We start from the raw sequence: 27,831 nt of genomic DNA, 5'->3' as shown, positions 1-27,831 counted from the left end.
CCTCAGGATTCAAGCCATGCCACACCACTGGGAAATCTGAATGATGAAAAGTGAGACAAGACTGTTCAGGGTCTTAACGGAGGAGCTCTCTTGGTGATTCAAAAGGCCTTTCCTCTCAATCATCCTCTCTCTCCCACTCTGTGTCACACAAACCCATTTCGAGTTGATGCCTTCCTAATATTGCCCAGAAAAATGCATGATGTGTCTGTCAGGTGGTAATTCCACTTGGAATTCCCATACAAAGTGGCCGATTCTGAGTAGGTACTTAAAATTCTCATTTCCCCTTGTACTGCCGACGCTTTGAAACTTGATATTTGAAGCGTAGCAGATGCACACTTTTTCGTGTCTGGAAAGATCAATACATTAGAGGGACTAGTTAGAGGGACGGACAGGCGGTTCTGTGGACATGGGCGAGACTCTCGGATGGTTTGTTGCCTCCCGGGTGCTAGGGTCCGAGACGTCTCGGACCGTGTCTTCGGAATCCTTAAGGGGGAGGGTGTGCAGCCAGAAGTCGTGGTACACATTGGCACCAACGACATAGGTAGGAAGAGGGGCGGGGAGGTCATTCAAGAGCTCAAGGAGTTAGGCTGGAAGCTAAAGGCTAGGACAGACAGAGTCGTCATCTCTGGGTTGTTGCCGGTGCCACGTGACAGAGAGGCAAAGAATAGGGAGAGAGTGCAGTTGAACACGTGGCTGCAAGGATGGTGTAGGAGGGAGGGCTTCAGATATTTGGACAATTGGACTGCATTCTGGGGAAGGTGGGACCTGTATAAACAGGACGGGTTGCACCTGAACCAGAAGGGCACCAATATCCTGGGGGGTAGGTTTGCTAGCACTCTTCGGGGGGGTTTAAACTAATTTGGCAGGGGGATGGGATCCGGACTTGTAGTCCAGCAAGTAAGCTAGCTGTGTGTCAGGATGTCCAAGACTGTAGGGAGGCTGTGGAGAAGGTAGCACTGACAGGGACTACTTACAGACACAGAGATGGGCTCAAGTGCGTATACTTCAATGCAAGGAGTATCAGAAATAAGGTGGGTGAACTTAAGGCATGGATCGGTACCTGGGACTACGATGTTGTAGCCATCACGGAAACATGGATAGATGAGGGGCAGGAATGGCTGTTGGAGGTTCCTGGGTACAGATGTTTCAGTAAGATTAGGGAGGGTGGTAAAAAAGGAGGGGGGGTGGCATTGCTAATTAGAAATGGTATAACGGTTGCAGAAAGGAAGTTTGAGGGGGATCTGCCTCTGGAGGTAGTATGGGCTGAAGTCAGAAATAGGAAAGGTGCAGTCACCTTGTTGGGTGTTTATTATAGGCCCCCCAATAGCAGCAGAGATGTGGAGAAACAGATTGGGAAACAGATTTTGGAAAGGTGCAGAAGCCACAGGGTCGTAGTCATGGGCGACTTCAACTTCCCAAATATTGATTGGAAGCTCTTTAGATCAAGTAGATTGGATGGGGCGGTGTTTGTGCAGTGTGTCCAGGAAGCTTTTCTAACGCAGTATGTAGATTGTCCAACCAGAGGGGAGGCCATATTGGATTTGGTACTCGGTAACGAACCGGGACAAGTGGTGGGCTTGTTAGTGGGTGAACATTTTGGTGATGGCGACCACAATTCTGTGACTTTCACCTTGGTTATGGAGAGAGATAGGTGCGCACAACAAGGAAGTTTCTACAATTGGGGGAAGGGAAATTACGATGCTGTAAGACAGGATTTGAGGAGCATACGTTGGGAGCATAGGCTGTCAGGGAAGGATGTGGTGGAAATGTGGGACTTTTTCAAGGAGCAGATACGACGTGTCCTTGATATGTATGTACCGATCAGGCAGGAAAGAAATGGTCGTGTGAGGGAGCCTTGGTTGACGAGGGAGGTTGAATGTCTAGTAAAAAGGAAGAAGGAGGCTTACATAAGGTTGAGGAAACAAGGTTCAGACAGAGCAGTGGAGGGATACAGGATAGCCAGAAGGGACCTGAAGAAAGGGATTAGGAGAGCTAAGAGAGGGCATGAAAAATCCCTGGCGGATAGGATCAAGGATAACCCCAAGGCATTCTATGCGTATGTGAGAAACCTGAGAATGACGAGAACGAGGGTAGGTCCGATCAAGGACAGTGGTGGGAGACTGTGTATTGAGTCGGAAGAGATAGGAGAGGTCTTGAACAAGTACTTCTCTTCAGTATTTACGAACGAGAGGGACTGTATTGTTGAAGAGGAGAGTGTGAAACGGACTGATAAGCTAGAAGAGATATCTGTTAGGAAGGAAGATGTGTTGGACATTTTGAACAACTTGAGGATAGACAAGTCCCCCGGGCCTGACGGGATATATCCTAGGATTATGTGGGAAACAAGAGAGGAAATTGCAGTACCGTTGGCAATGATCTTCTCGTCTTCACTGGCAACGGGGGTGGTACCAGGGGACTGGAGAGTAGCAAATGTTGTGCCCCTGTTCAAAAAAGGGAATAGGGATAACCCTGGGAATTACAGGCCAGTTAGTCTTACTTCTGTGGTAGGCAAAGTAATGGAAAGGGTACTGAGGGATAGGATTTACGAGTATCTGGAACGGCACTGCTTGATTAGGGACAGCCAGCACGGATTTGTGAAGGGTAGGTCTTGCCTTACAAGTCTTATTGAATTCTTCGAGGAGGTGACCAAGCATGTGGATGAGGGTAGAGCAGTGGATGTAGTGTACATGGATTTTAGTAAGGCATTTGATAAGGTTCCCCATGGTAGGCTTATGCGGAAAGTCAGGAGGCATGGGATAGAGGGAAATTTGGCCAATTGGATAGAAAACTGGCTAACCGGTCGAAGGCAGAGAGTGGTAGTAGATGGTAAATTTTCAGCATGGAGTCCAGTTACAAGTGGAGTTCCGCAGGGATCAGTTCTGGGTCCTCTGCTGTTTGTAATTTTTATTAATGACTTAGATGAGGGAGTCGAAGGGTGGGTCAGTAAATTTGCAGATGATACAAAGATAGGTGGAGTTGTGGACAGTGAGGAGGGCTGTTGTCGGCTGCAGAGGGACTTAGATAAGATGCAGAGCTGGGCTGAGGAGTGGCAGATGGAGTTCAACCCTGCCAAGTGTGAAGTTGTCCATTTTGGAAGAACAAATAAGAATGCGGAATACAGGGTTAATGGTAGGGTTCTTGGTCAGGTGGAGGAACAGAGGGATCTTGGGGTCTATGTACATAGATCTTTGAAGGTTGCCACTCAGGTGGATAGAGTTTGTAAGAAGGCCTATGGAGTATTATCGTTCATTAGCAGAGGGATTGAATTCAAGAGTCGTGAGATGATGTTGCAGCTGTACAGGACTTTGGTTAGGCCACATTTGGAGTACTGTGTGCAGTTCTGGTCGCCTCACTTTAGGAAAGATGTGGAAGCTTTGGAGAGGGTGCAGAGAAGATTTACCAGGATGTTGCCTGGAATGGAGAGTAGGTCGTACGAGGATATGTTGAGAGTTCTCGGCCTTTTCTCGTTGGAACGGCGAAGGATGAGGGGTGACTTGATAGAGGTTTATAAGATGATCAGAGGAATAGATAGAGTAGACAGTCAGAAACTTTTTCCCCGGGTACAACAGAGTGTTACAAGGGGACATAAATTTAAGGTGAAGGGTGGAAGGTATAGGGGAGATGTCAGGGGTGGGTTCTTCACCCAGAGAGTGGTGGGGGCATGGAATGCGCTGCCCGTGGGAGTGGTAGAGTCAGATTCATTGGCGACCTTTAAGCGGCATTTGGATAGGTACATGGATGGGTGCTTAATCTAGGATAGAAGTTCGGCACAACATCGTGGGCCGAAGGGCCTGTTCTGTGCTGTATTGTTCTATGTTCTATGTTCTATACATTGTGATCGTCAAAACAAGTGTAACTTATGTAACTGTTGTCTTTTTCCCTGGGTGTACAACATCTGGAGTCTTAGTCATCTGATAGGGTTCAAAACTTTCCTTAACAATTAAATATCAATAATCGATCACTTCGTCTGTGAATTAATTAAATGAATTAAGGGAGCACATTACTGCACTATCAACTTGAGAACGAGACTCATGATCTCAAGGAACTCAGTTCAAATCTTACTGTTTAACAGAATTTTAATAAAAGCTTCCTTTATTGATCAGAGTATTGAGTACAAGAGTTGGGAGGTCACATTATGGCTGTACAGGACATTGGTTAGGCCACTTTAGGAATATTGCATGCAATTCTGGTCTCTTTCCTATCGGAAGGATGTTGTGAAACTTGAAAGGGTTCAGAAAAGATTTACAAGAATGTTGCCAGGGTTGGAGGGTTTGAGCTGTAAGAATTGGCTGAATAGGCTGGGGCTGTTTTACCTGGAGTGTCAAAGGCTGAGGGTTGACCTTATAGAGGTTTATAAAGTCATGAGGGTGCATGGATAGGATAAATAGACAAAGTGTTTTCCGTGGTGTGGGGGAGTCCAGAACTAGAGGGCATAGGTTTAGGGTGAGAGGGGGAAGATATAAAAGGGACCTAAGGGGCAAGTTTTTCATGCAGAGGGTGGTATGTGTATGGAATGAGCTGCCAAAGGAAGTGATGGAGGCTGGTATAATTGCAACACTTAAAAGGTATCTGGATAGGTACATAAATAGAAAGGGTTTAGAGGGATATGGGCCAAGTGCTGGCAAATGGGACTAGATTCAGTTTGGATATCTGGTTGGCATGGATGAGTTAGACCGAAGGTCTGTTTCTGTGCTGTACATCTCTGTGACCCTATGACTCTGTGGAAATATAAAGGTGCAGTATCAGCAACAATGAGCATTAAACAATGTAGTTTAAGTTGGAAAACATGCCTCTTACCCCCAGTTTGCTTTTTGCTGACCTTGACACAGAGGATGCTGGAAGAATTCAGCAGGTCTGGCAGTGTCCATGGAGAGAGGAACAGAGTTAACGTTTCGATCTGCTATGACTCTTCTTCAGAACTTCCCTGCAGATGCTGTCAGACCTGCTTTGTGAGGGAGCTCTGAGTTAGCTCGGTTGGCCAGACAACTGGTTTTGCAATGCAGCTTAACACCAATAGTGTGGGTTCAATTCCTACATAAACTGAAGGACTCTTGTTCTCAGCTTTGCCATTGCCTGAGAAGTGGTGGCCCCAGGTTAAACCACCACTAATTGTCTCTCTCTCTCTCTCTAATTAGAGAGAAGCCCTATGGTCTGGTAGAACTATGGTGGCTTTACTTTCATTCCTCATGTTCTTGTGGCTGTTCCTTAGTTTCCTTCTGAAGTGGCTAAGCAAATAGGTTGACTCAGTGGTTAGCACTGCTGCCTCACAGCACCAGGGACTCAGGTTCGATTCCAACCTCGGGTGACTGTCTGTGTGGAGTTTGCACATTTTCCCTGTATCTGTGTGGGTTTCTTCTGGATGCTCTGGTTTCCTCTCACAGTCCAAAGATGTGCAGTTTAGATGGATTAGCCATGCTAAATTACCCATAGTGATCAGGGATGTGAAGGTTTTGGTGTATAAGCCATGGGAAATACAGAGTTGGAGAGTGTAATGCTGGAAAAGCACAGGCAGCATCTGAGGAGCAGGAGAATCAACATTTCAGGCATAAGCCCTTCATCAGGAATTAGAAATGCAGGGTTACAGGGATAGTGTCTGAGGATGGGTTTGGGTGGGATGCTCGTCAGAGGTTAGTATGGTCTTGTTGGGCCAAATGGCCTGTTTCCACACTGTGGGGATTCGATGGTTCAGCCAATCAGATGGATCCAACGAGCAGCGAAATCAACGTTTCGGGCAAAAGCCCTTCATCAGGAATAAAGGCAGTGAGCCTGAAGCATGGAGAGATAAGCTAGAGGAGGGTGGGGGTGGGGAGATACCTAGTTTCAAACTTCCAGCTCAGTTACTGTCTCCTTGACTTGTCTGACCTGCCTATCTCCTTTTCCACCTATCCACTCCACCTTCTCCTCCTTGACCTATCACCTTCATCTCCTCCCCCACTCACCCATTGTACTCTATGCTACTCTCTCCCCACCCCCACCCTCCTCTAGCTTATCTCTCCATGCTGCAGGCTCACTGCCTTTATTCCTGATGAAGGGCTTTTGCCCGAAACGTTGATTTCGCTGCTCGTTGGATGCTGCCTGAACTGCTGTGCTCTTCCAGCACCACTAATCCAGTATTTGATTTTCAGCATCTGCAGTCATTGTTTTTACCCCATTCAGATAGATCAGTCCAGCAGCTATTGAGTAAGGCCCAGAATCAGCTTCTTGAGACTACCTATTCGGAATGGTCAACCAATGGCAGCCTTATCGGTTACATCCACATCCCACAATTCTTTTTACCATGTGATGAGAGGATCTCTTGCAAGGGAGCAATTGTTGCTCAACCTTATTTGGCCATGAACAAAGTAATTTTGCTGCCCATGTCAAAAGACAATTAAGAATCAACCATGCTTCTGTGGTCTGAAGGCACATGTAGGTCAGACCAAATAAGTCTCTTCCTTCAAGGATGTTAGTGAACCAGATGGGTTTTCACAACCATCAATGACAGCTATCATGGCATCATGACATCATTACTAAGTAGCTTTCAGACCGGCATTTAGATATTGAATTATCGTGGTAGGATTTCAACTCAGGCCCTGAGAGCTTTTGGACTGGGTCTATAGACTACTCATCCACTGCTGTTACCACTGTAACACCATCTTCCCTAATATGTTGTTTTAATGTTTTGTCCAAAGCAGAGAATGAAAATTGGAGTTGAAAAATGTGGCACTGGAAAAATGCAGCAGGCCAGGCAGCATCCGAGGAGCAGGAGAATCAATGTTTCGGGCATAAGCCCTTCTTCAGGATTCCTGAAGAAGGGTTTATGCCCAAAACATCGATTCTCCTGCTCCTCGGATGCTGCCTGGCCTGCTGTGTTTTTCCAGCACCACATTTTTCAACTCTGGTCTCCAGCATCTGCAGTCCTCACTTTCTCCCAATAAAAATTGTAGAGCATGCAACATAGGAATATGTCATTCAACCCAACTTATCAGTATGTACTGTATTCTCACAAATCCCTCCATCTTATACATGTCAAGCTTCTCCTGAAATGCTGCTTTGCTATTCACGTGTAGCAGTAATGGGTTCCATAGTCTCACCACTCCATGGCTGAACGATCTTCTGTTGCATTTCCCAATAACTAACTGTAGACTCTTCTGCAGATGAGACATTGCGTGGAGGTGTGGTCTCCTTATCCGAGAAAGGATGTTCTGGCTTTGGAGGAAGAACAACAAAGGGTTTTGCCAGATTGATTCCTGGGATGGCAGGATTGACATATGAAGAGAGACTGGATCAGTTAGGACTATATTCAGCAGAGCTCAGAAAGGTGTGGGGGAATGTCAAAGAAATGGTTAAAATTCTAACAGGATGAGACAGGGTAAATGCAGGATGTTCTGATGACTTGGGTGTCACAGCATAAAGATACAGGGCAGGCCTGAGTTGAGGAGAAATATCTTCAACTCGAGAGTGGTGAGCCTATGGAATTCTGTGTCACAGAAAGCAGCTGAGGTCTAATATCGAATGCTTTCAACTAGGAGTCAGATGTAGCTCTTCGAGCTAAATGAATCCAAGGTTATGGGGAGAAAGTAGGAACAGGACAATGAGATGATAATCAGTCATTAACATATTGAATGGCAGAGCAAGCTCAGAGTGCTGAATGGCCTACAGCTGCTATTTTCTATGGTTATGTTTCTGTGACAGTGGCTTAACTGAACCCAAACTTCTTAGCTGCCTTCCTAGTGCACATACGCACTGCACCGAGGATCGCTGCATGGTGACTTCCAGCAACAACCTTTGGCTGGCTTTCACCCCACTGTCTAGCCCAAGGCATTGCGAGGATAAGGGACAAAGCAATTCCAGCACATCTGGTGATAAAGGTAATGGCCCGCCTTAAAGAGATAATTGAACATGAGTGGCATGTTACTTATTCGGGAGGTTGCTGCTGCCTCATTGTCCACAGCTTGTGCCTGAAGCTAAACTCTCAAAGCGTGGCTTCAGCAGGAATGCACACTTGGGAAAACAGATATAGGGAGCTGCCTCATTCCAATCCCACAGTGTGTATATCAGGATTTAGGAAGCTGTAAAAATTTATTGCACTAAAAGTCTGTGGTCAAGAGGGCAGCATTTTGTGTTTAATGTCAGTATTTGGCATACAAAGGCCGATGTGAAAGACGCTTATCATGGGTTTGATAATGCTGAGGTAAGCTTTTTAACGTCAACCGTAAAGTTTGGAATGAGCTGATAGCTGGTCAGAAACTTCTGGAAGTTTTAGGACAAAGGGGACGACAGGCCGGAGCCTGAAAGTAGACTGTGTTTACAATTTTTTTTATTAGGAGCAAGAAAAAGTGAAGAATTGAAGCAGATGGATATCGAGAGGTTTCTCTTTCTGTAACATAAACAGATGGAAGAAAGATCGGGGAGAGAAAAAAACTAAACTGGTTCATCTATCATAGTCTTGTAGTGACTTCTTATCGTTTCATTCTGCTGGATTTCAAAACTCCAGCTCCCAGACTGTAAACTGCCACAGACTGCTGCTGCCTATTGCATATCAGCATCCTATCTAATCTTATTGACATTTCCCTGGTTATGTTGGACACAGGAGAAAACTATGGCTCTCCCCAAGCAATATGCTGCAGCCCTCACCTTAAATACATTGTACCAACATGACATCTCCTTCGGTAGCACCTTCCAAACCCATGACTTTGACCATCTAGAAGGACAAGAGCAGCAGATTTGTGGGAACACCATCTTCGGCAAGTTCCCCTCCAAGCCACACTCTTTCCCGACTTGGACCTATATCACTGTTCTTTCATTGTCACTGGCTCAAAAATCCTTGAACTCCTTTCCTCACAGTTCAGTTTTCTTTTTACCTGATCTACTAGAATTGCTAGTAACTTCTGAGTTTGGCACTAGACCCGTGGTTGCTAGGAACTGAGCTGGACTATCCAAACTTTTCAGGCCAACTGAAACTTTCACCCCTTCATTCTGGGTTGGATTTGAACTTGGATTTCAAAGGAAAAATGTCAATTTCTGACCCATCACATTCTCCAGCTATTCTGCAGCTTTGTGAATGATGTTGGTGATGTGTACTGATGTGTAATCAGTTAGCTCAGTTGGCCGAGTGGCTAGCTTGTGATGCCGAGTGACACCGACAGCATGGGTTCCATTCCTTAAGGTCACCATGAAGGTCATACTTTCTCTACCTCTCCCCTCACCTGAGGTGAGGTGACTGTCAGTTTAAACCACCAACAGCTTTAACTGAAAGATCAGTCTTATGTTTCTCTGGGGCAATGGCAACTTTGCTCACCGGATAAAGACAGGGATTTCAATAGTTGGAGAGCAAATTGGACGTGGAGAAAGAACAATGGGTGTGGGACTGTTGGTTCTGATCTTCAGCAGTTTTGGTGCAGACTTTGATAGACCAGTTAGCATTCTCTGTGCTGGGTTATTCTGATCCAAGACACTAGTTAAATGTACAGCTTTCACAAGAAGAAGTAAGAGGTTTTTGTTTGAGAAAACTACTAGATTTCTTTCAGCCCATGAAGTATTGAAGTAGAGTCACTGGCGGATGTAGCAAGTGAAGTGGCCAGTTTTGTGCACATCAAGATCCCACAAAAAGCAAGAGTAGATTGACCAGCTGAGTCTGTTTTTATGATGTTGATTTAAGAGTTAAGTAATGACCCAGGACACCAGGGATAACTATCCTGCCCTTCTTTGGGAATCTTTCACCTCTGAGTGAGCAGGCACCTCTGTTTAACGTCTGACCTGAAAGGTGACAACTCATGCACCACCAGCCTTAACTTTTGTGTCCAAGTCCTGAAACCACAAACTTGTTACCCGGAGGTGGGATGTTAGTGACTGAACCACAGAGGACACTTGAAGATTTTGAAGTATGTTGCCAATTCATGGCTCGCTGGTGACGAATGCACGGATTGGGAATCAACCTTAGCCTTACCACTTCCTCTTCAGCACCTTAGTAACGTGTTCTGCCCTTAAGTCCTCTTGATTGTTCACTTGGATTTGGAGCAGAGGAGAGTGTTAGTTATTTGTAGGCAATTGCAGTGGCACAGACACCACATATTTCTGGTGCCGTGATAGTAGATGTTAGAATCCAGGAGAAAGTGAAGACTGAAGATGCTGGAGAGTCCGAGTTGATAAAGTGTGGTGCTGGAAAAGGTCTGGCAGCATCTGAGGAGCAGTAGAGTTGACATTTCAGGCAGGACCCTTCTTCAGGACTGGGGAGGGGGAAGGGGGCTGAGAGATAAATGGGGATGGGGTGGGGCTAGGGGAGAGGTAGGTGCTAAGGCAATAGTTGAGCAAAGGTAGGAGATGCTGGTGATAGGTTGGTGGGAAGTGTGGAGTGGGTAGATGGGAAGGAAGATGGACAGGTAAGTTCAGTCAAGAGGGTGGATCCGAGTTGGGGGTGGGGGGGGGGGGGGCGTGGTAGAAGGTTTGGATCTGGGATGGGGTGGGTGGAGGGGAGATTTGGAAACTGATGAATTCAGTGTTCATGCTGTGCGGTTGTAGCCTTCCAAGGCGGAAGATGAGGTGTTCCGTCTCCAGTCTGCGGAATCCAGCCAAGTTCACTGGGGACACAGAACACTAATTTTGACTAGAATTCATGAATTCTCTCCATGGACCAGTGAATAGGCAACAGGAATTTTCTCAGCTTGGAAACCAATAAACACATACATTATGTTGGCACTGTATAAAATGCTTCTTGGGCCACAGCAAGAGTATTATGTGCAGTTTTAAATTCACATTATAGTGGATCCACTATATCGTATCCACTATCAGAGTGCTGAGGAGACTGACCAGAATGTTGCCAGGGCTGGAGAGTTTCAGTTGTGAAGTGAGATTGAAAAGACTGGGGTTGCTTACCTTGGAGTAGAGAAGATGAAAAGGGGGTGTGATTGAGTTGTATAAATTATAAGGGGCATCAACAGGGAAAAAAAAATCTCTTTGGTGAAGGGATCATAGATATAAGGTAAGAGGCAGGAGGTTTAGAGGGGATGTGAAAGATTTTTTTCATTCCAAGAGTGGTGTGAGTCTGGCACTCACTGCCTGTGAGGCTGGTAGAGGCAAAAAGTCTCATAACATTGAAGAAGTATTTGGATGTGCACTTACAATATCAAGGCACCCAAGGCTATGAGACAGGTGCTGGGAAGTGGGGTTGGAATAATTAGGTGGGTTTTTTTGACTGATGCAGACTAGGTAGACTGAATAGCCTTTCTCTAAGCCGTAGACCTGTATGTCTCCAAAGCATACTTGTGCATGTGTGAGTATTCATATACAGTATACACACACACACTAACACACACACACACACACACACACACACACTCACACACACTCACACACACTCACACACACTAACACACACTCACACACACACACACACTAACACACACACACACACACACACACTTGTGCATGCGGTCTCCAACATTGACTAGATTTTGTTTGTCTTTATTGCAAGAGGAGTTGAGTTTTGAGGGAAATAACAGTGGGGTTTTCCAACAGCCGTCATCTACAGTGGTTCAAGAAGGCAGCTCACCACCACCTTCCCAGGGACAACTTGTGTCAGGGAATAAATGCTGGCCTAGCCAGCAATGTCCACATTCTGTGAATAATCAAAAGAAAAATGTAATTTTGGTGTGAAGGTTGTGAGAGGATCTCCTTCAGTGACCCTTTGAAAGTATATGTTCCAAATCAGCTCTTGCAACTCTTTTAAAAAATAACTTCTTGCATGTTCATTTCTTTGTTAATTATTTTACATCTGTCCCCTCTGGTTACTGACACAGCTGCCATTGGCAACCTCAGCTTTCCCCTGTCTACTCATGTCAAAGCTGTTGGTGAATTCGAACACCTCGATTAAATCTGCCCCTGCGTTCGAGCGTAATTTTGCTTGTAGAGGACAGTAACTGACAATAAACCTATTCAACGTGTGTCTTTCTTCCCCTCTTACCCCACCCCCATTCTTACATTTCAGATCCTGTTACAAGGCAAAAATCCAGGTATTGCCTGGGAGTACACGTTACCAATTGCTGCTAATGAAAGCAAGACCACTGTTCAGAAACACAACTACACCTGGGTGGTCGTGCGATCAGGTTGCTCAGCATCATGTGCAGGAGGTGAGTAACTTTCCTGTTCATCTGAAGAAAAGAAACTCTCCTTTTCTTTCCCTCCCCACCACATAGCCCATTCAAGACCACCCCACCTCCCCCACCCCCCACCCCCCCCTCCCAAATAGGACGATTTGGGAGTGTAGCTTTGTGCATTTCATAACTCGCTCAGCAAAGCTGTCTGTTTCTATTAATATTATTATTGCCATCTACAAGCCGTGGACCATGCTCACTATTACCACATGACAATGGAGAAATCCAGTGTGTTGCGTTTGTTTCTGTCAGACAATGTGTTAGTCTTTACAGCTCATAGTGTTCATAGCATCCCTGCAATGTGGAAGCAGGCCATTTAGCCCATTGACTCCAAACAACCCTCCAAAGAACATCCCACCCAAATCCACTCCGTATTTTATCCCTATAACCCTGTGTTTCTCATGGCTAATGCACCTACACATCCCTATCCACCTAACCTGCACATCTTTAGACCATGGGAAATAACCCCCACACCGACACTGAGAGAACATGCAAACTCCACACAGACAGTTGGATTTAGTATGACAATCGATCCTTAAAGGGCCTGCAGTATATCAGAGCATGGCGCTTCCACACATGGTCTGCCTGGGCTCGTAAACTGCCCATCCCCACTCCGTATGGGTCTCTGTCCCACTGACCGTTCCCACTCCGTACGGGTCTCTGTCCCACTGACCGTCCCCACTCCGTATGGGTCTCCGTCCCACTGACCGTCCCCGCTCCGTATGGGTCTCTGTCCCACTGACCGTCCGTGCTCTGTACGGGCCTCCGTCCCACTGACCGTCCCCACTCCATATGGGTCTCCGTCCCACTGACCGTCCCCACTCCGTATGGGCCTCCGTCCCACTGACCGTCCCCACTCCGTATGGGTCTCTGTCCCACTGACCGTCCCCGCTCTGTACGGGTCACTGTCCCACTGACCGTCCCCACTCTGTATGGGTCTCCGTCCCACTGACCGTCCCCACTCCGTATGGGTCTCTGTCCCACTGACCGTCCCCGCTCTGTACGGGTCACTGTCCCACTGACCGTCCCCACTCCGTATGGGTCTCTGTCTCACTGACCGTCCCCACTCTGTATGGGTCTCCGTCCCACTGACCGTCCCCACTCCGTACGGGTCACTGTCCCACTGACCGTCCCCACTCCGTATGGGTCTCTGTCTCACTGACCGTCCCCACTCTGTACGGGTCTCCGTCCCACTGACCGTCCCCACTCCGTACGGTCACTGTCCCACTGACCGTCCCCACTCCGTATGGGTCTCTGTCCCACTTGACCGTCCCCACTCCGTACGGGTCTCTGTCCCACTGACCATCCCCGCTCCGTACGGGTCACTGTCCCACTGACCGTCCCCGCTCTGTACGGGTCTCTGTCCCACTGACCGTCCCCGCTCCGTACGGGTCTCTGTCCCACTGACCGTCCCCACTCCGTACGGGTCTCTGTCCCACTGACCGTTCCCACTACTTACAGGTCTCTGTCCCACTGACCATCTCCACTCCGTACGGGTCTCTGTCCCACTGACCGTCTCCACTCCATACAGGTCATTGTCCCACTGACCGTCCCCACTTCGTATGGGTCTCTGTCCCACTGACCATCCCCGCTCTGTACGGGTCACTGTCCCACTGACCGTCCCCACTCCGTACGGGTCTCTGTCTCACTGACCGTCCCCACTCCATACGGGTCATTGTCCCACTGACCGTCCCCACTCCGTACGGGTCTCTGTCCCACTGACCGTCCCCACTCCGTACGGGTCATTGTCCCACTGAGCGTCCGTGCTCTGTACGGGTCACTGTCCCACTGCCCATCCCCACTCCGTACGGGTCACTGTCCAACTGACCGTCCCCACTCCGTACGGGTCTCTGTCCCACTGCCCATCCCCACTCCGTACGGGTCTCTGTCCCACTGACCGTCCCCACTCCGTACGGGTCACTGTCCCACTGCCCATCCCCACTCCGTACGGGTCTCTGTCCCACTGACCGTCCCCACTCCGTACGGGTCTCTGTCCCACTGACCGTCCCCACTCCGTACGGGTCTCTGTCCCACTGACCGTCCCCACTCCATATGGGTCTCTGTCCCACTGACCGTCCGTGCTCTGTACGGGTCTCTGTCCCACTGCCCATCCCCACTCCGTACGGGTCTCTGTCCCACTGACCGTCCCCACTCCGTACGGGTCTCTGTCCCACTGACCGTCCCCACTCCGTATGGGTCTCTGTCCCACTGACCGTCCCCACTCCGTACAGGTCACTGTCCCACTGACCGTCCGTGCTCTGTACGGGTCTCTGTCCCACTGCCCATCCCCACTCCGTACGGGTCTCTGTCCCACTGACCGTCCCCGCTCCGTACGGGTCTCTGTCCCACTGCCCATCCCCACTCCGTACGGGTCTCTGTCCCACTGACCGTCCCCACTCTGTACAGGTCTCTGTCCCACTGACCGTCCCCACTCCGTACGGGTCTCTGTCCCACTGACCGTCCCCACTCCATATGGGTCTCTGTCCCACTGACCGTCCGTGCTCTGTACGGGTCACTGTCCCACTGCCCATCCCCACTCCGTACGGGTCTCTGTCCCACTGACCGACCCCACTCCGTACGGGTCTCTGTCCCACTGACCGTCCCCACTCCGTACGGGTCTCTGTCCCACTGACCGTCCCCACTCCGTATGGGTCTCTGTCCCACTGACCGTCCCCACTCCGTACAGGTCACTGTCCCACTGACCGTCCGTGCTCTGTACGGGTCTCTGTCCCACTGCCAATCCCCACTCCGTACGGGTCTCTGTCCCACTGACCGTCCCCGCTCCGTACGGGTCTCTGTCCCACTGCCCATCCCCACTCCGTACGGGTCTCTGTCCCACTGACCGTCCCCACTCCGTACGGGTCTCTGTCCCACTAACCGTCCGTGCTCTGTACGGGTCTCAGTCCCACTGACCGTTCCCACTACGTACAGGTTTCTGTCCCACTGACCGTCCCCACTCCGTACGGGTCTCTGTCCCACTGACCGTCCCCACTCCGTACGGGTCTCTGTCCCACTGACCGACCGTGCTCTGTACGGGCCTCAGTCCCACTGACCGTTCCCACTCCGTACGGGCCTCTGTCCCACTGCCCATCCCCACTCCGTACGGGTCTCTGTCCCACTGACCGTCCCCACTCCGTACGGGTCACTGTCCCACTGCCCATCCCCACTCCGTACGGGTCTCTGTCCCACTGACCGTCCCCACTCCGTACGGGTCTCTGTCCCACTGACCGTCCCCACTCCATATGAGTCTCTGTCCCACTGACCGTCCGTGCTCTGTACGGGTCTCTGTCCCACTGCCCATCCCCACTCCGTACGGGTCTCTGTCCCACTGACCGTCCCCACTCCGTACGGGTCTCTGTCCCACTGACCGTCCCCACTCCGTATGGGTCTCTGTCCCACTGACCGTCCCCACTCCGTACAGGTCACTGTCCCACTGACCGTCCGTGCTCTGTACGGGTCTCTGTCCCACTGCCCATCCCCACTCCGTACGGGTCTCTGTCCCACTGACCGTCCCCGCTCCGTACGGGTCTCTGTCCCACTGCCCATCCCCACTCCGTACGGGTCTCTGTCCCACTGACCGTCCCCACTCTGTACAGGTCTCTGTCCCACTGACCGTCCCCACTCCGTACGGGTCTCTGTCCCACTGACCGTCCCCACTCCATATGGGTCTCTGTCCCACTGACCGTCCGTGCTCTGTACGGGTCACTGTCCCACTGCCCATCCCCACTCCGTACGGGTCTCTGTCCCACTGACCGACCCCACTCCGTACGGGTCTCTGTCCCACTGACCGTCCCCACTCCGTACGGGTCTCTGTCCCACTGACCGTCCCCACTCCGTATGGGTCTCTGTCCCACTGACCGTCCCCACTCCGTACTGGTCACTGTCCCACTGACCGTCCGTGCTCTGTACGGGTCTCTGTCCCACTGCCAATCCCCACTCCGTACGGGTCTCTGTCCCACTGACCGTCCCCGCTCCGTACGGGTCTCTGTCCCACTGCCCATCCCCACTCCGTACGGGTCTCTGTCCCACTGACCGTCCCCACTCCGTACGGGTCTCTGTCCCACTGACCGTCCGTGCTCTGTACGGGTCTCAGTCCCACTGACCGTTCCCACTACGTACAGGTCTCTGTCCCACTGACCGTCCCCACTCCGTACGGGTCTCTGTCCCACTGACCGTCCCCACTCCGTACGGGTCTCTGTCCCACTGACCGTCCGTGCTCTGTACGGGCCTCAGTCCCACTGACCGTTCCCACTCCGTACGGGCCTCAGTCCCACTGACCGTCCCCACTCCGTATGGGTCTCTGTCCCACTGACCGTCCCCACTCCGTACGGGTCTCTGTCCCACTGACCGTCCCCACTCCGTATGGGTCTCTGTCCCACTGACTGTCCCCACTCCGTACGGGTCTCTGTCCCACTGACCATCCCTACTCCGTATGGGTCTCTGTCCCACTGACCGTCCCTGCTCTGTACGGGTCTCTGTCCCACTGACCGTCCCCACTCTGTACGGGTCACTGTCCCACTTGACCATCCCCGCTCTGTACGGGTCTCTGTCCCACTGACCGTCCCCACTCCGTATGGGTCTCTGTCCCACTTGACCATCCCCGCTCTGTACGGGACTCTGTCCCACTGACCGTCTCCACTCCGTACGGGTCTCCGTCCTACTGACTGTCCCCGCTCCGTCCAGGTCACTGTCCCACTGACCGTCCCCGCTCCATCCGGGTCACTGTCCCACTGACCATCTCCACTCCGTACGGGTCTCCGTCCCACTGACCGTCCCCACTCCATATGGGTCTCTGTCCCACTGACCGTCCGTGCTCTGTACGGGTCTCTGTCCTACTGCCCATCCCCACTCCGTACGGGTCTCTGTCCCACTGACCGTCCCCACTCCGTATGGGTCTCTGTCCCACTGACCGTCCCCACTCCGTACAGGTCACTGTCCCACTGACCGTCCGTGCTCTGTACGGGTCTCTGTCCCACTGCCCATCCCCACTCCGTACGGGTCTCTGTCCCACTGACCGTCCCCGCTCCGTACGGGTCTCTGTCCCACTGCCCATCCCCACTCCGTACGGGTCTCTGTCCCACTGACCGTCCCCACTCCGTACGGGTCTCTGTCCCACTGACCGTCCGTGCTCTGTACGGGCCTCAGTCCCACTGACCGTTCCCACTACGTACAGGTCTCTGTCCCACTGACCGTCCCCACTCCGTACGGGTCTCTGTCCCACTGACCGTCCCCACTCCGTATGGGTCTCCGTCCCACTGACCGTCCGTGCTCTGTACGGGTCTCTGTCCCACTGACCGTCCCCACTACGTACAGGCCTCTGTCCCACTGACCGTCCCCACTCCGTACGGGTCTCTGTCCCACTGACCGTCCCCACTCCGTATGGGTCTCCGTCCCACTGACCGTCCGTGCTCTGTTCGGGTCTCTGTCCCACTGACCGTCCCCACTACGTACAGGTCTCTGTCCCACTGACCATCCCCACTCCGTATGGGTCTCTGTCCCACTGACTGTCCCCACTCCGTACGGGTCTCTGTCCCACTGACCGTCCGTGCTCTGTACGGGCCTCAGTCCCACTGACCGTTCCCACTCCGTACGGGCCTCAGTCCCACTGACCGTCCCCACTCCGTACGGGTCTCTGTCCCACTGACCGTCCCCACTCCGTACGGGTCTCTGTCCCACTGACCGTCCCCACTCCGTATGGGTCTCTGTCCCACTGACTGTCCCCACTCCGTACGGGTCCCTGTCCCACTGACCATCCCTACTCCGTATGGGTCTCTGTCCCACTGACCGTCCCTGCTCTGTACGTGTCTCTGTCCCACTGACCGTCCCCAATCTGTACGGGTCACTGTCCCACTGACCATCCCCGCTCTGTACGGGTCACTGTCCCACTGACCATCTCCACTCCGTACGGGTCTCCGTCCCACTGACCATCCCCACTCCATATGGGTCATTGTCCCACTGACCGTCCCCACTCCGTATGGGTCTCTGTCCCACTTGACCATCCCCGCTCTGTACGGGACTCTGTCCCACTGACCGTCTCCACTCCGTACGGGTCTCCGTCCTACTGACTGTCCCCGCTCCGTCCAGGTCACTGTCCCACTGACCGTCTCCACTCCGTACGGGTCTCCGTCCTACTGACTGTCCCCGCTCCGTCCAGGTCACTGTCCCACTGACCGTCCCCGCTCCATCCGGGTCACTGTCCCACTGACCATCTCCACTCCGTACGGGTCTCCGTCCCACTGACCGTCCCCACTCCATACGGGTCTCTGTCCCACTGACCGTCCCCACTCCGTATGGGTCATTGTCCCACTTGACCGTCCCCACTCTGTACGGGTCTCTGTCCCACTTGACTGTCCCCACTCCGTATGGGTCATTGTCCCACTTGACCGTCCCCACTCTGTACGGGTCTCTGTCCCACTTGACTGTCCCCACTCCGTACGGGTCTCTGTCCCACTTGACTGTCCCCACTCCGTATGGGTCTCTGTCCCACTTGACCGTCCCCACTCCGTACGGGTCTCTGTCCCACTGACCGTCCCCACTCCGTACGGGTCACTGTCCCACTGACCATCCCCACTCCGTATGGGTCTCCGTCCCACTGACCGTCCCCGCTCCATATGGGTCTCCGTCCCACTGACCGTCCCCACTCCGTATGGGTCTCTGTCCCACTGACCGTCCCCGCTCCATCCAGGTCATTGTCCCACTGACCGTCCCCACTCCGTATGGGTCTCTGTCCCACTGACCATCCCTGCTCCTTACGGGTCACTGTCCCACTGACCATCCCCACTCCGTATGGGTCTCCGTCCCACTGACCATCCCCGCTCCATACGGGTCACTGTCCTACTGACCGTCCCCGCTCCGTACGGGTCACTGTCCCACTGACCGTCCGTGCTCTGTACGGGTCACTGTCCCACTGACCATCCCCGCTCCGTACGGGTCACTGTCCCACTGACCGTCCCCGCTCTGTACGGGTCTCTGTCCCACTGACCGTCCGTGCTCTGTACGGGCCTCAGTCCCACTGACCGTTCCCACTACGTACAGGTCTCTGTCCCACTGACCATCCCCACTCCGTACGGGTCTCTGTCCCACTGACCGTCCGTGCTCTGTACGGGCCTCAGTCCAACTGACCGTTCCCACTACGTACAGGTCTCTGTCCCACTGACCGTCCCCACTCCGTACGGGTCTCTGTCCCACTGACCGTCCCCACTCTGTACGGGTGTCCGTCCCACTGACCGTCCCCACTCTGTACGGGTCACTGTCCCACTTGACCATCCCCGCTCTGTACGGGTCTCTGTCCCACTGACCGTCCCCGCTCTGTATAGGTCTCTGTCCCACTGACTGTCCCCGCTCCGTCCAGGTCACTGTCCCACTGACCGTCCCCGCTCCATCCGGGTCACTGTCCCACTGACCATCACCACTCCGTACGGGTCTCCGTCCCACTGACCATCCCCGCTGTGTACGGGTCTCCATCCCACTGACCGTCCCCACTCCGTATGGGTCATTGTCCCACTTGACCGTCCCCTCTCCGTACAGGTCTCTGTCCCACTGACCGTCCCCACTCCATACGGGTCTCTGTCCCACTGACCGTCCCCACTCCGTATGGGTCATTGTCCCACTTGACCATCCCCACTCTGTACGGGTCTCTCTCCCACTGACCGTCCCCACTCCGTATGGGTCATTGTCCCACTTGACCATCCCCACTCTGTACGGGTCTCTGTCCCACTGACCGTCCCCACTCCGTATGGGTCATTGTCCCACTTGACCATCCCCACTCTGTACGGGTCTCTGTCCCACTGACTGTCCCCACTCCGTATGGGTCATTGTCCCACTTGACCGTCCCCACTCTGTACGGGTCTCTGTCCCACTTGACTGTCCCCACTCCGTACGGGTCTCTGTCCCACTTGACTGTCCCCACTCCGTACGGGTCTCTGTCCCACTTGACCGTCCCCACTCCGTACGGGTCTCTGTCCCACTGACCGTCCCCACTCTGTACGGGTCTCTGTCCCACTGACCGTCCCCACTCCGTACGGGTCTCTGTCCCACTTGACCGTCCCCACTCCGTACGGGTCTCTGTCCCACTTGACTGTCCCCACTCCGTACGGGTCTCTGTCCCACTTGACTGTCCCCACTCCGTACGGGTCTCTGTCCCACTTGACCGTCCCCACTCCGTACGGGTCTCTGTCCCACTGACCGTCCCCACTCCGTACGGGTCTCTGTCCCACTTGACTGTCCCCACTCCGTACGGGTCTCTGTCCCACTAACCATCCCCACTCCGTACGGGTCTCTGTCCCACTTGACTGTCCCCACTCCGTACGGGTCTCTGTCCCACTTGACTGTCCCCACTCCGTACGGGTCTCTGTCCCACTTGACCGTCCCCACTCCGTACGGGTCTCTGTCCCACTGACCGTCCCCACTTTGTGTGAGTCTCCAATCCATCCTGCTCCATGCCTCCAGCCTGCTGTACCTCAGGAGAGAACATGAAGTGGTGTAAAGGCTGATTAAAAAAGAAGAAAACTGGAAATAAACAGAATGACTCAAAGATCTCTGGTTGGAGCATCCAATTTGTGAACATCAAAGTCCTATGACTAACAACCTGATGCTCACTTGGCCATTTTTGTCTTCATCTTGAATGAGGGCAATGTATTGGCCTGCCCATGAAGCATCACTTTCGTCCTCCCCTTTGAAATCTTTTAGATCCCCTTGAGAGGTTGGATGACTCCTCACTTTAACGTTTTCTCTTGGAGATGGCAGTTCCTGCAGTGTCTCACCACACTCAACTCTGGACTCATAGTCCAGCACAGCCAAAGTCTCTTCGATTGTTTTCGAGCCCACAGGCTTTTGTTTCGGAGGCAAACATACTACTTATTGAGATACACACTCGCCTCATCTGAACTTTAACTTGGTGACAGATGTTTTGCTTGTCTCCTTATTGTACTCATCTCTGCTGCATTGTGGAATGAATGAGTTGAACTGGGTTGGGTGGAGAAGAATTTTCAAGGGGGCTTATAAATCTCTCAAATTACAAGGCTCCAGACTCTAAGCCATTGCTCGGCAGGCGCTTATTAGGGACATAGTTGGGATTTTATTGTTCCTCTGCCCTCTGCTCCTCTCCTGAAAATGTCCATCGTGTTGGGACCTGTCTTTCACAAGCACCAGTACACCCACTGGTACTGCTGTCCATCCTTATGTGTAAATGTGGACAGGAGACAACATCCTGCTAATCTATGGTTAGGACAAAGCAGCAAATCTCAACAATGTCCATCTTGCACAGAGAGCAGCACTTATCACTGAATAGTAAACCTTTGAAGGGCCAAACAGCGCTGTTAGATCACTGACATTTACACATCATCAATGTACATTGTGGCAAGAGAAATCTTTATCTTGTCTCCGCATAGAATCAGGAGGCGTTTTATTCCCTTTATGTTCCTTCTTCCATGATCAAATGCCAATAGGACATAAGCATCGCTGGCAAGTCTAACAATTATTGCCCATCCCTGTGGGAAGGTGGTGATGAGCTGCATTCTTGACCTATTGCAGATGTCATGGTATGGGTATACCCGTGCTGAATAAGAGAGAGGGGTGTTGGAAACGGTGAAGAAAAATTGTTAGTAATTTCGAAGTAATACCATTCAATGCACCTGGAATGTGCCTCAAGGTCACAGGATGGAAAGCTGACTTCAAGCAAAACTGGGCAATTGGCTGCAGTGCATACTTTGTAACCTTTCTGTGCCAGTAGTAGAAGGAGTGAGTGTTCAAATAAAGGAAAAAAAGAGGTGATGGTCAAGGGTGAGATATTATTCTGTTTCATTCTAGTAGAAGACTGTTGGGGGATACCATGACATTTGAAGGAGCACAGAGGGAATTGCAAGACTGATAAATAGTGGTGAGGGTCTGCGATTACATAGACACAATAGAAAACCTGAAATTTCTCTCCTTTAAGCAGAGGACATTTAAGGGGAGAATTAAGAGGTATGTTATGATCCCAGTTGTGATACTATCAGACAATTCAGATCCCAGAAAGAAGCCTGGCTTGATAGACCATACAAAATAACACAAAGAAACTGCAGGCTCTGGAGGTCTGAATCACTCAAACAGAAATTACTGGAAAATACTCAGTATTTGTACAGAGAAAACAAAGTTCATGTTTTGAGCCCAGTGACCCTTCTTCAGACATGCAGAGTTTCTCCAGCACTGTCTGTTTCTGTGTGTTGATCTTTTTTTGTTGAATCAGGAATCGTGGTGGTAATTCAGTGAAAAATATTCATATGCAAATATTATTTAACAGCGAAACAGAAGTTTTGATTTGGAGATGCCGGTGTTAGACTGTGTTGTACAAAGTTAAAAAATCACACAACACCACGTTATAGTCCAACAGGTTTAATTGGAAGCACACTAGCTTTCGGAGCGACGCTCCTTCATCAGGTGAAAAGAAAGCAAGCAAAGCAATAATACAATTAGAATGATCTTGACACAAACGTTAAAATGAAATTTTAGCTTAGTTCCCAAAGACAAATTTGCAGAGAAATTACACCCCTTTCTCAACTCTAAGCACCTACTCAACTGATCTTTATAGTTTCTCCTTCTTCAATTGTGGAGACTATTTTATGATTTCTATCTGAACTTTGTGATATGATTCATTCATAATTCTGATTATGCCTCCAATTCTAACATGCATCCCAAATTATTTCAGCTTAGTAGTTGCAGAAATACAATACAAACCCTTGCAACTGCAGTAACTGGCTTTGTCTGAACTGAAAAATGTCGACTATGAGATAAACTAAAATTCTCAACTTTTGATTCTTTTCACTAAAACTCTCTGGTGTTTTCTGAACTGAACTGAGAAAAAAAAATACTGAATGTGGTTACATTATTTGTTACACACCCAAAAGTATAAACCTCTTATTGCATTAACTGTCCCGGGATTCTTCCAGGTCCTTTATTGCTATCATGTATCTCCATGGAACTGATGCATTGAGGTCACTGTTCCAAAATAATTTTCTGAGCTTCCAACAAAAAAAAAACCCTCACACTCTAATTCCCATCCATTTGCCTTTTGTTGAAAAACAATCCAAATTTCAAATATGATAATATATATGACATATCTTTCATCATAATTATAAAGTGCTTGACAGCTTAAATAAGGAGAAACAATTTACATTGGCAAGATGGAATACACACCACTGGCTTCAGTAGGTACAGCTTCAAAAGCAGTCGGGAGGTTCAATACTGTCCAGGACAAGTTAGCCAGTTAGTTGGCACCCCATTCACCACCTTCTGCGTTAATTCCCTCCATGGCTCCAACTGCGTGTACCATTTGCAAGATGCATCGCGGCAACCAGTTAAAGCCCCTTCAATAGCACTTTCCATATGTACAACTAATGCCATCTGGAAGAATAACGGCAGCAGATACATTGCTCTCTAAGCCATACACTATCCTGATGTGGATCTATAACAGTATTCCTGAAGTGCTGCTGGGTCAAAATTCTGGAAATCTTCTTAACAGCACTGTGGGTTTATCTATAACACAGGATTGGAGCGGTACAAGGCAGCTTACCACCATCTTCTCAAGAGCAATTAGGGCTGGTCAATAACTTCTAGCCTGGCAAGTGACATTCAAATCTCATGCACAAATAAAGAATGTAGGGTGTTGAAACAGTTGAAATAGTCTGCTTTAAGGTTCATGGTAAAAAATAAAGCAGAGTGGATGAGAAGCTTTTTTGTTCATCTAGGATAAGTGAGTATGCAAAAACTTGGCAGATGGAACATAATTTGGAAAAAATGTCAGGTGATGCACTTTATCAGGAGCAATAGAAGATATTTAAAAGGAGAAAGACAGAGGGCTTTTGGGTGTCCTTGTGCATTAATCACAGAAAGCTTTGATCCATGGGATTTGAAAGGGAATGGTGTATTAAAATAAGGAGGTCTTGCTAAAACAATACAAACATGAGTCAGTGCATACCTGGAATACTGTGAGCAGCATTGGCCCCCTGTTCAAAAGAAGGATAGACTAACGTTGGAGGCGCCCCAGAGAAGGTTTATGAGTTTGATCCCAGGTATGAAGGGATTTTCTTATGAGAAGAGGTTGAGTAGATTGGGTTTGCATTCATTGACATTCAGAAGAATAAGAAGAGACTTTAGTGAAACATGTAAGATTCTTAGGGGCTCACCAGGGTATGTACAGAGAGGTTGTTTCCCCTTGTGGCAAAATTCAGGACGAAATGGCATCATCTTACAATAAAGGTCAACCATGTATGGCAAAAGGAAGTAGGAATTTTCTTCTCAAAGGGTAATGAATCTGTGGAATTCGTCACCACAATGGGCCATCAAGGCTGCGTCATTAAGTATATTTGAGGCTGAGTGAGACAGAATTGTAATCAGCAAGATTAGATTCCCTACAGTGTGGAAATAGGCCCTTTGGCCCAACAAGTCCACATCGACCCTCCAAAGGTCAACCTACTCAGACCCATTTCCCTCTGACTAATGCACCTAACACTATGGGCAATTTAACATGGCCAAATCATCTAACCTGTACATTTTTGGACTGTGGGAGGAAACCGGAGCACCTGGAGGAAACCCACGCAGACACTGGGAGAACGTGCTATTTCTACACAGTCGCCCGAGGCTGGAACCAAACCTGGGACTCTGGTGCTGTGAGGCAGCAGTGCTAACCACTGACCCACTGTGCCATCCCACGAGAATCGAGGATTAGTGGGTAAAGGGGATACGTGGAGTTGAGGATGATCAGATCGGCCATGATCTCATTGAATCGTGGAGCAGATTTAATGGGCTGAATGGCCTGCTTGTCCTCCTTTCTCTTGCAGCCTTATGGAGTTTTGATCTGGAATCTACTGCTGAGAGCCTGGTGAAAAGCCTTTATCACTTCCTCAAAGTGCTTGGAAATATTTATGTGGGCGTTAATAACAAACATAACTTGTAGTGCTCAGAGAAAATGCAGGGGAATGGGATTAATTACAGAGAGATGGCACAGACTTGGTGGGCCGAATGGCCACCTCAGTACTGTATGTTTGCACAAGTTTGAGGCACGGAACCTTGCATTCTTTTTATTCTTGTGTATCCAAGAAGATATTGAGTCAGTTTGCTGTCCTACCTTTACAACAGCAAAATCCAGGGCTGTTAGCCATTAGTCAGGAGAGCATCATCCCACATGGATGGCTTTATTAACTTCTAAGCTAGCACTGTAGCCTTCAACTGGACATAGTACAAACATTAATGGGAGTCTGTCTTCCTTGCAGGAAAAATGGTGACCACTGCATATTGTCTACAAGATCTCTTGATGCAAGTCAACTCCACCTTGTGTCATGCACAGACAAGACCAGTCACGGGATCAATTACCTGCAATACTCAGCCCTGCCCTGCAAGGCAAGTATTACAACTGAATTTGTAAGCATGTGCCAAGTTACTGTACGTTTTACATTAAGGTGATAGTAAGACGGTACCTCAGACAGTGCCGCACTCCCTCTGATTGGATACCAAGTGTCACCCTCGACTATGTACAAGGCAGTTGAGTGGGACTTTGAGATCACAAGCTTCTGTCTCAGGTGAGAGCTCCACTTCCAAGCCACTGCTGACCCAGTGTGGGTGTGAAGGCTTGAGACACAGGGAACGGGTCATGGGCCGGGGAACTCACAAAATGCTCTCCGGGCGGATGAAGCTATTTCGTCATGATCTTACATCAAACCATCTCTGAGATGTGGTACTGTGGACATTGCAGATGCACACGGGCTCAGTTCAAAATAGATCGAGCTGATGAGTGGAGTCTAGTCACCATCGAAGATTGTAGGTGGTCTCTATTCAAGCAGTGTCGAGGTTGGTGGTCTTTGAACTTGTTGCGACATGTGAAGTCAAATGTATGAGGTTTCTCTTTCTTTTTGAAAAGAAAAGTTTAATTAACTGGATTTGGCTGTCTGAATGGAAGAGAGCCATGTTATTGATGTGCTAATGCACTGTGCTGGTGATCTGCAATAGGATACAGAAACATCAATGTGGTTCGAAATAAACTGTCTGCACTGGAATAGGGGAACCAAGACGAGGTAGCATTGTTCAAAACAAAATGGCTGACCCCAGGGAGTGGTAATGGATCCAATCGACAGGGATGTAGCCTGTTCAGGAATGTAACCTGAGACATCAAGGACACCTGGGGCAGGCTGAGAATGCCGATGTTATGGGAGGTGAGCAGCTACACACGGAACCTGCTCCAGTTAGCGTGAAAGGATAAAACAAACATTTGGATTTTGCCACAGACTGCCAGGGTCAACTGGAAGGGAATGCAACTCACCTGACTGGAGGATGTGAAAACAGCAAAGTTAATTCAATGGGAGTGGGGGAGAGAAGAGGGCTGCATTTGTAAAGCATCTTTTACGCCCACTGGATACTTAGAAACACTGTCCAGTTGTTGTAGGGTACATGGCAGTCCATTTTTACACAGCAAGCTCCCACAGACATCATTCACAGGCAGTTCCTGTCTTGTGCTGTGGGTTGAGGGGTAAATACAGGTCAGCGCTCATTCAAAATTGTGATCATCTTCTGGATTTCATCCAAGAGGTTAGCCTTGAGTTAAATATTTTTAACATGAGAAATGGCAACTACAGTCCTCAATTCCTGAGGGAGCTCTCAAATCCACAAACCTGATATTCAAAGGTAAGGCCCTAGCTGAACAGTGGCTGATTGCTGCTCACTGGAGCTGGGATTCTATCAAGCAAATTTAATCTGACTACGTTCAATTCAATTCAACTCAATTCAGTGATTTAGAGCAAACCCATTCAATTAAACCCCAGTGGCATTGGGCAATGGTCTCCCCTCTACCTCCCCTTTCCAGGCACCCAATGGCACGTGGCTAGAACCACCCAGCCAGCCAATGGCCATCACCACCACAAAGTGCACCCATTGTGCACTCTGGCGTGGGCACTTCTATCAGAGGAGCTCTGAGGGAAGATCACATTCATAATGGAATGGGACCACTGTGGTGGTTCTCCTAATTGACCATCGCTGGGACTATGTGTCCAGAGTCCTGTCACCATCCATGGGACTTCAGCATTCATAAGAAAGAATTAAGGCATTGACTCTTCTTGGTCTGTGATTCCAATGCCTCTTGAGGAAACAAGTAGATAAGGTGGTCAAGAAAGCTTGCCTGCATCAGTCGGCATGGTGGCTCAGTGGTTAGCACTGCTGCCTCATTATTTTGAAAAATGTGTTGCTGGAAAAACACAGCAGGTCAGACAGCATCAAAGATTCTCCTGCTCCTTTGATGCTGCCTGACCTGCTGCGCTTTTCCAGCAACATATTTTTCAGCTCTGATCTCCAGCATCTGTAGTCCTCACTTTCTCCTGCCTCATTATTTTGTAAACTTCTACATTTAGAATATTGCATACCGATCTGGTCTTCACCCTATAAGAAGGATATGACGGCTTTGAAGATTGCTGATAATGGATGTTGCCTTATCTGGAGGGTATTAGCTATGAGGAGAAATTGGACAAACTTGGTTTGTTTTCACTTGTACATTGAAGATTGAGGGACCATCTGATACAAGTTCACAAGATTAGAGAGGCTTGGATAGAATGGATAGTTAAAATCCTTTTCCCAGTGTAGAAATGTCAATTCCTAGGGGAGGTAAGTTTAAGGTAAGGGGGTAAGTTTAAAGGGGATGCGAGAGGCCAGTTTTTTTTAATAGAATGTGGTTACTACCTGG

At 49.9% G+C, this 27,831-nt stretch overlaps 1 protein-coding gene across 5 annotated transcripts in view; it reads left to right on the top strand.

Annotated features, from left to right (window-relative positions):
- adamts18 (ADAM metallopeptidase with thrombospondin type 1 motif, 18) overlaps positions 1-27,831 on the top strand; it is a 282,233-nt gene that overhangs the window by 193,216 nt on the left and 61,186 nt on the right. For all 5 annotated transcript variants that reach the window (XR_011964232.1, XM_072595845.1, XM_072595849.1 and 2 more), the window contains 2 exons: positions 11,966-12,107; positions 25,379-25,505. Coding sequence is in view for 4 of the 5 variants with exons in the window: in XM_072595845.1 (XP_072451946.1) it covers positions 11,966-12,107; positions 25,379-25,505 (269 nt within the window). In the remaining variant the exon portion in view is untranslated. The remainder of the gene's footprint in view (positions 1-11,965; positions 12,108-25,378; positions 25,506-27,831) is intronic.

The sequence above is a fragment of the Chiloscyllium punctatum genome, chromosome 26 (genome assembly GCF_047496795.1).
Source record: "Chiloscyllium punctatum isolate Juve2018m chromosome 26, sChiPun1.3, whole genome shotgun sequence".
NCBI lineage: Eukaryota > Metazoa > Chordata > Chondrichthyes > Orectolobiformes > Hemiscylliidae > Chiloscyllium > Chiloscyllium punctatum.
The sequence above is the reverse complement of the archived record's forward strand: the minus strand, read 5'-3'. Positions and strand labels throughout refer to the sequence as shown.